This window comes from Symsagittifera roscoffensis, unplaced genomic scaffold, assembly GCF_963678635.1.
Source record: "Symsagittifera roscoffensis unplaced genomic scaffold, txSymRosc1.1 SCAFFOLD_309, whole genome shotgun sequence".
Taxonomy (NCBI): domain Eukaryota; kingdom Metazoa; phylum Xenacoelomorpha; order Acoela; family Convolutidae; genus Symsagittifera; species Symsagittifera roscoffensis.
The window spans coordinates 44,064-52,888 of record NW_026970735.1 but is presented as its reverse complement, the minus strand read 5'-3'; the positions used below and the strand labels follow the sequence as shown (position 1 = coordinate 52,888).

The following is an 8,825-nucleotide window of genomic DNA, read 5'->3' as shown; positions in this document are numbered from 1 at the left end:
GGTAAGCCGTGGATTTTTTGTCATGGGTTGTTTTCTAAATACTTTTGTTCAGCGTTGTTGGTACCCCGTCTATCCTGTGCAATAGTGGTGGTATAAAGGAATGGTCCCTCTTTTTTGTGTTAAAGATTAGGATTGTTGTCTAACAGTTTAGCTAAGCGAGTGAGTTGCTACAAAAGTTAGTTATTCAAATATTTCATACAAGAAGCCGTATATTATATATAATTAAAAGTTGGCAATAGTTTGTCAGGAAGCATTCTTCACTTTGTCGATAAAATTGCTTTGAATTCACTGAAGTCCACTTTTCCGTCCTTGTTGAGGTCAGCCACTACAATCATCTCGTGGATTTCTTCGTCATTCGCTTCTATTCCAAGCTTGTTCAGTACGCATTTCAACTCATCTTCATCAATCACTCCGTCTGAATTTTGATCGAACAGTCTGAAAGCGAAAAATATTGTTTGAATTACAATATGCTACATCAGTACAATTTTTCTCAAAGGGTTGTTCACTTAGGCGATAAGCAAGGATATTGCAATCGGGTACTAGACTGTTTTCCGTAAATAACTTTTTTCACATGACTATTTTCATATGGACTAATTTTCTGGAAGCTTCTTAGCAACCAATTTACCGCTACAGATATATTTTTAAAGATCTGTACTGTTCGAAATTTTTTCCATGTCGTTTGTATTTTTACCAAATCGATTTGTTAAAAATTCATTTTTTTTCTTTTTTTTTGGCTTGGTAGATTTCGGCCTTTATTATGTCGGTTTATTGGCCTCATATTTCGTTGTTCGACAAGCAAAAAATGTTTGTTTGCTGAGGGTGAGGGGAATCAATAAATTTTTGTCTTAAATGTTTTTCAGCTTAAAGGGTTTCTGCTAAGATATTTTCGGCTTTGTTACCGCTTCGTAAATTTTCTTTCCATGCTAATTTTACATTCTATTGTCTTGGCTAGTTTTATTCAAGAGTAATTAACTTAGTGAAGACTCTTATATAGGTCTTGCTGATTTTTTTGTTTTTTTTTTCACGAAAAAGTCTTAATGCTCTATTAACTACATATGCGCATAGATACATATTGATGCATTTATGAATGCACATAAGTTTATATGCACTTTTTGAGTTCAATTCATATTGATCTGCTGAAGGTGACGTGAATAGCACTCTCCAAATACGAACGTGGAAATGACGCAAAAAAGACGTGAACGATTTCTAGTTTCGAAAGTGGAATTTAATTTTTAAATTTCTAGCGGAATGAAAACTTCACCTTTTGATCCAATTTTCTCAATTTAGGTTAATGTTATCAAAAAAGCTCCAATCGTAAATCGTTCTAGAAATTTAAAGAGCTAAAAGGGCATCTATTTTTTCATTTTGATAGATCTATTTTTTTGGCATTTTTGAATTCTTTCGACAGAGCGTCTTTCTTGTCTAGTATCTTTACGGTCAGCTGCGCCTCTGTGTTGAAGTAGTCTAGCCGGTTAGGCTTCTGTACTAGAATTGCATTGGGCTCAGATTTTGGTCATTTTTGCAAAAAAGAAACATGAAGTAGAAATAGAAATGCTTTACAATTTTTTCGGATGTTCAGAATTTTTAAAAAAATTTTGGTCGTTTTTTTTGCAGAAAGAAACAAGTTTTGAGGTATCAAGTTAATTTAACCAAAGAAATGGATAATTTTGTAATTTTCAGTCTCGAAAATGCTTCAAAGTTTCAAATAGTTTTTTTCTCTACGCTGGGAGAAATTTTGGACTATTTTGGGATTCCAAATCTCGATCAAGAGAACTTTTATATTATATTAGTTGAACTCTTACGAGCTTTTTGAGGTACCCAAAATCAGGCGAAGAAACTTTGGACCATAATTCCATTGGAACAATATGAATGCCTGGATGTGGTGAGAAACACAAGTCTTCGGATTTTAGCTGAAAACTTATTTACCGCTAAGTGGTTGTTTAGAAGGCTGATTCGAAAAGGAGGCTCTGTGTATCTGACCTTTACCCTCTCTGTCAACTTCATTATGTTTTGAAGCGGAGGACGAAATCTTTCGCTGTGCATAAAATAGTCGAAAACAAGTAAAAAGTTTTTGAACAAAACCGGTTTTTTTCATGGTTTAAACATTTTTATCCATCTACATTTTAATAGTGTTTAAGCTTTACTTGTGCTATTTTTAACAAGCTGAGGCCCCTATAGTTAGGCTCGTAGCATGAATTGTATCCTTATTTGAGTCTATGAAAAGAATCATAATGATTACAAATGTACCTGACATGATCAAGCACAAGGTGTCATAGTTTGACTGGCAAAAAGTCAATCCTAAGTTTCATCCCCCTAGAAAAGGCCAGAGCAACCCAACTTCATCTAATAACTCTTTTGCTGAGTTCATGTTTGCGATAGCAAGTGTACGTGTAATAGGGAACTCTTTGTATTATATAATTTTTCTTAGAAATCTAACAAAAATACTTTGCTTCATTATAAAACCTGAATTTGTTCTCGGCCCGTTTTCATTTGGTCTAGTGGTACAATGAGAGTCTTGGGGTCCAAAGTTGTTTGGAAATTGAATTTTTTTTACTGGTAAACCGAATTCTGTGCCAATCATTTTTCTTATCTTTTTCAGCTTACTTTCCAAAGCATAGAGTTAAATGGCTTAATAGCTAAAAAAAATTTCAATAACTCAAAGCTTTTGGGCGCAATAGACGTCTATTCAAGTATTGTCGGCCTAGTTGCCGCTCGATAAATGTTTCTGAATGCTTATTTAACGTTGGCGGTTATGCTCTCGACATGCTTGAACATAATTCGTGACAAACGTGGGAAATTTTTTCGTTAATACTTCGGCATTTTTTTGAAATGTTTTTGTTAACGCATTGGATTCAATCTCATTTTTTGCTGGCATGTTATTGTTGTGTCGCAAATGATACAGAGCTCTGCTTCGCCTCTGTGTGTTACTTTAGATTAAGATCAATTATGTGAAAAAGGTAAAGCTTGCCTAATGTCAAAAATGAATATTTTATAGATATTAAAATTACCTGAATGCATTTTGAAGTTTAGTTTCGAAGTCAGTGGCAGAACGCCTTTGAGACATCATTTCGCGGAACTCCTCGAAATCGATTGACCCATTACTGTCCAGGTCAACAGACGAGATCATTTCCATGATTTGCTGCTCACTCACTTTTCGTCCTAGAGCAGACAGAACTTGCTTGATCTCGAGTGTCGTGATGCGGTCGTCGCCGTCTTTGTCAAACACTGTGAACACATCTCGCAGCTCCTCTTCCTGTTCTCTAGTTCCCGGTGGGTTTGGTGAAGTAGGGCTGTCGTTTGCTTCAGGTTTGGCCATTTTAGTAGTTGATTATGGTTTGCAAGATCTGAAATTTGAATATTGTTGAAGTTTTTTTGTGATTTTTTACTGATTGCAGAAAAGGCTGTGTTGAAAATGTTGAAAAAGTTTCATCATTTGTTTCAAATCTCCGTTTGTGTACGAGTTGAAAGAATACCTATGCAATCACGGTTTGTTGGAGGAAAAGTGACCTTTCTATGAAGTGTAAAATGTCAACTTCTTACCTAGATTTAGTGAGTGTTTTGTGGCGAATATTCCAGTTGCAAGTTTGAATTATTAATATGGAATGCCTGGTTGTTTGCCGGCTAGGAGTAACGTTATATCTCGTTTTTCTTTTAACAGCACAAGTTAGTAGTTTCCTTGAATTGACTAAAGTGCTTTGCTCAATTGCATTATAGGTCTCTTGGTATCTGAACGTGCATATATTAAATTTAAGTCAAAGTTGTTGGATTTTGAATTGTTAACAGGAAGCGTTTGGGAATTAAACGAGCTGCAGTTGGCTATTCGGGGTAAAATTTGAAGGAGAAATTTGCTTTATTGCTAGGAACTGCAAACTAAACTTTGAAATAATGAATTTCAATTTCTAAAGTTGAACAAATGCCGCGTACTTTCCCCTGGAGACGATTGTTTGGCGCCATTCAGAGGTGGTAAAAAGTGAGCTCATTAAGTTGGGTTTATACCAAACTGATCTTTAGGGAAAATAGGCGAAGAGATTTATAAAGTGCGGGTTCTAGTATTCAATAGAACCGCGATAATTGATAATACGTTATCCTCCTATATCTGAAATCTGAAGGTATTTTTTAAGCCTCTGGCAGTTTTTCAGCTCAACGTAAGACTGAATGTGAAATCTTTTGTATCAGAAAAAAAATATTAGTTGAGCAAGATCCGCAAGCGCCACAATTGTTTTGTATGATTCGGAGCTTAAAGTAAGTACAAAGCTTGCATTGAATTAAGAAATCACGACCCGCCCTGATTTTGACGCTAAGTAATGGATTAAAAGCAAGGGCATTTGCTGAGGAGAATTAATTCGGTATCCTTCATTTTGAAAAAGCAATTCTGACTGAGACTTCTGATGACGCAAAAACTTTTCAATTTAAACTCGCAATGGAATCTTTTCAGCTGAAGTTAGAGTTCTAATAGAATTAGAATGAGAGAGTAAAGCCAATCTGATTAGGTTGCTAAAAGAATTCATCTAAAATATTTGGAAAGTTCAAATTTTTAGGACACGAAATTTTACAAGTTCTTCAGGTTTTTCTGCTCTGAATTACAATGAACTTGAGAAGTTTGCAATACAGGTACTGAAAAGATAAATTGATATGGAAGTTTCTAATCAACGTCACAAAGTTTTTCTGGTTTTGAGTCCAAATAGAGAAGATAATTGCCCATTCCAGGACAGTTGGATCTGATTAAAGCCAAACAATGCTGGCTGAAGTGATCGATGGGATGACCCGGAGATTGGTAATTGCCTGGAAGTATTATGTATCTCAATTAGTAAGTTTTTAGTTCTTTAAGTCGGCTGATTTTCAAAACAGTAAATTTAGAAAATCTCACATGGTTGCTGTGCAAAAGCAGAGAATGCTGTGACCAGAAATTCACTGCAAAAAGTCCATCAAACATATATTTTTTTTCAAAATTTCAAGTGTTTTTTTTCATGCGTGTTGGGAGAATTTCTATTCTTTCAGAAATAGCTAGATATGCCCTAAACTACTTAAAATCAGAAATCGCCTTCTTTCTCTAATCGGCCTGATTATCAGCTTGGTGGTAAAGTAGTCTGAATGCTTTGAAGTACTTGATTCGCTGGGGATCGAAAAATAACGGTGGGTTTTGGAAAAAAAAGGTTTTGCTTGGCTGGGTTTTCAAAATTATCAGTTTTCCTTCAACTGCGGATCAGTTCTGATTAATATTATGCCAAAATTGAGCCAAAAGTTTCCTTGAACATTAAAGTTATCCTGAAGTTTTAATAATTTATTGCGCTACCTTTTTTGGCTTTGAAAATGCAGTCTTTTTAATTTGGAGCTATTTTACTGGACGAAAACAAACCAGTTCCAGTGTGAATCAGCTGAGCATATAAACTAGCCAAAAATAATGAGTAAATAAGCATCAGCTTCGAAAATCAGACAATTTTCAACTAAAGTGTTTTAACTTTTGGTTGATTTTTAAGCTCTACCCTTTTTTAGTTAGTTTTCACTTCGGCTGGTTGTTTATTTACACTCTTTTTCATTACATTAGGGATTATGAAAAGAAACAGACATTTCAAACTTGGTTATTAATTTTTTTCGTTGTTGAGAGTAAAGTATTCTGGGAGGGCGTTTTCTGAATTTTTAATTAAAAAATTGATTCAGTACCACCTATTCTTTTCTGTAATACATTTTGTACGCAATACCAATTGACAAATTTATAAAATAAAATGCCTGGGGTAGATTCAACATTGGGTCGAGGAAGAAGGGAAATGCGGTTCTTTATGGAACCTGTTTGGTTCTTTATGGATCATCTCTTGCAGCGGTTCCTTATTCTTCCATAGTGATCGGGGCATGCCAGCAAGCACAATTGTTACCACAATTTCACACCAGCTGTTTCTCTAGAGTAACAAATTATCTCAATTAATTTCTCAAATCAAGAAACAACAAAGTTTTAATGAAAATATGGCGTCAATTTCTCGGGACCTGTATGTACTTTATCGCTTCTGTGAAGTTCTGGAAAGTGCTATGCTACTTTAATGGATCCAGGACTGTGACGTTTCGGCAACCCATCCAAATTATTTTTAAAATAGTTATTCGTGGAAATAACCAAAGCGGTCAATAAAAAGCCCAATTTTAAGAGGACACATACATCGGTGGTAGGCCAACAAGCCGAAGGACCGACAAGTCAAAAAAAGGATTACCATTCCAAAAAGCCGAAAATTTGTTTTGTTATTCAACAACAACATATTGTCACTGTTGCTATGCAATTGTTCCCAACTTCTGGTGTAATTTACGTTTTCATTATGAAATTTTGCCAAATTTTTTTGTCTGATAGTCCTTTTTTACCCCTCAATAAACCAACCAAGACATCGCCGATACCAAACTTTCAGAAGCACTCGGTCTGAAATGCCTGAATCAATATACTCTCAACATCTTGGACCTCTGGTCCTGCACAGCCTGCAAGAATACTTCCTTCTTAAAAATAATCCTTCAGAAGGTGAAAACATCCCCCTGTCTTAACCTGGACATAGATAGCAAATTTATGACATAATACAGACCCGTATTGTTCCTTCTTCGGCTTGTAAAATATAAAAAGGGCTCATTCACCCATTTTAACAAAGCAACTCCCAGAGCCACGAATCATCACGGTATCTTCACTTTACACCCTTAAGATTCCTGTTATCATTTTTCACTACGAACCGTTAGGCACACTAGACTTTGTAAAGTTTTGATATGGGCTGCCCTCGCAAATTTTGAAAACTCGTTTTTTACCTTGCTCTTTAGAGGTCGCTTCTTTTTGTCCTTTTTTTGCTTCCCCTGCAATGTTTCGCTATTCCGGTTGCACGTCTCCGTAATGCACTGCGGCTGGACCAAAACCAAGTCCTGCTAGTAATTGCTCAACTCTTAGACGTGCAATGGCCACCTGAATAGTGAAGCCGTAATTCTTATCATTCAAAACCTTTTAACCTGTTGGACGCGCTTCTTCTTTAAAAGAGGTAAACGAATTCATGGACACTCTTGACGAGGATAAAGTACGTGAAAATAATTATTTGGGTGATAGGTAGTGTTAATTTCACGTACCTTATCCTCGTCAAGAGTGTCCATGAATTCGTTTGCCTCTTTTAAAGAAGAAGCACGTTGAGTTTGACTAATTTTTTTTTCTACTAATTACAACACGCTTCTAATATCAAACAGCAAGTAATCAAGTAAATTAGGCTGTATCAAAAATTTCATCATCAGTGATGATAAAAATTCTGAATTAAATCAAACAAGCGTGGAAAATAATTTAAATTGAAGCCAGCTCCTCGAATATTTTAAAAAAGCCAGTTTTCCTCACGTCAAATTTTCAAACTAACGCAAAAAAATAAAATTGTCCGAAATTTTACTATTATAAAAATCCATATTGCGTCAAACTTCATATAAAAGATAAACCAATATTTTTTTCTGCAGCTAATTTTTGATTTTACAGCCGCGAAAAAAAAACACGGCTTTTAAGTTTCAAAACGGTGTTTTTTACTAAATCAGCAATGTTTTATGCCATCAAAATGTAGTATGTTTTGTCGCATATTCCGAAGGCAATAATGAAAAAATTTCATCTGGTTGTTTTTGGTTCGAAGACTTTTATTCAAAGATTGATCTATCGATTTCTTGAATTGTCCGAAATTTTTAATATTATAAAAATCCATATTGCGTCAAACTTCATATAAAACATTAACCAATATTTTTTTCTGCAGCAAATTTTTTTGATTTTACAGCCGCGAAAAAAAACTGACGGCTTTTGCTTTTCAAAACGGTGTTTTTACTAAATGAGCAATGTTTTATGCCATCAAAATGTAGTATGTTTTGTCGCATATTCCGAAGGCAATAATGAAGAAAATTCTATCTGGTTGTTTTTGGTTGGAAGATTTTTATCCAAAGATTGATCTATCGATTTTTTGAGTTTTGTTTTTAAGGGTCGATGAACGTAGTTCAGACTCTTATAGAAGTCCTGATGATTTTATTGTTTTCTTGCAAGAAAAGTCTAAAACATTTGTTCAGGCTCAATTTTACTGTTTCGTGGTTTGACTTTTGATTTTCTTGAGGCAAACTGTCCTATCGAACAGCGAAATTGTAAAGGGCACAAAAAACGTGATCGACTTCTAGTTTCGAAAGTGGATACAACTGTTCAGATTTCCCAGCGGAATTAAAACTTTATCTATTGATCCAGTTTTTTCAAATTGCGTGAATTGAATCAAAAGTGCTAATTCTAAATTGTTCCAGAAACTCAAAGAGTGTTTAGGGAATCTATCTTTTTATTCGTAAATAAAAAAGAAAAACAAGTGAGTATTTTGTTTACTTTGTTCATTAACTCTATTCCAACTGTCTGTTTTCTATGTTTTATTCATATTTGCCTGAAAGCTGAAACATATGTACTGATGAATAAAAATTGACAGATAAACATTTTATCGGTGTCGGAAAGTTGTCCTTTAAATTTCTTGTGGCTCATCCAGTTCAAACGAAATATCATCTGTTCCTTCTTTTAACTACTATTCAGCACAGTAGTTTATTGAAAGTTGGCAAAAAAATTGATTACTTAGCGTGGTTTTTTGTCCTATCAAATAGTCTTTTGGATCTTTGAGACCATGGGGCTAGAGCCTAGACCCACCTGTCTGAGGTTCTCAATCTGTGTGCTTGAAATGAGCTTACTATAAATAGTTTTCCCGTAAACCTTTGGATTAAGGTGCTTCTACACTTGCGATAAGAAAACATCTTGTTATCGTGTACTAGACTTTTTTCCCGAAAAAAACTCTCACCGGACTCGCACTATCGCACGACTCATCTCTATTACA

The 8,825-nt window shown here is 34.9% G+C and overlaps 1 protein-coding gene across 1 annotated transcript; it reads right to left on the bottom strand.

Annotated features, from left to right (window-relative positions):
- Window positions 1-230: 230 nt before the first annotated feature.
- Window positions 231-4,608, bottom strand: LOC134855935 (neo-calmodulin-like). The gene is made up of 3 exons (XM_063872316.1): window positions 3,541-4,608; window positions 3,009-3,344; window positions 231-435 (listed from the first exon to the last, which is right to left on the bottom strand). Exons 2-3 carry the CDS (start codon window positions 3,314-3,316, stop codon window positions 258-260), a joined length of 486 nt encoding a protein of 161 aa, XP_063728386.1. The 5' UTR covers window positions 3,317-3,344; window positions 3,541-4,608; the 3' UTR covers window positions 231-257.
- Between the last annotated feature and the right edge of the window lie 4,217 nt (window positions 4,609-8,825).

Bases quoted from the DNA above. Each gene is read 5' to 3' on its own strand.
- LOC134855935 (XM_063872316.1), bottom strand. From the start codon at position 3,316: ATGGCCAAACCTGAAGCAAACGACAGCCCTACTTCACCAAACCCACCG. The intron at 436-3,008 runs GTAATTTTAATA...TTTCGCTTTCAG, and splicing joins AAACTTCAAAATGCATTCAG to ACTGTTCGATCAAAATTCAG.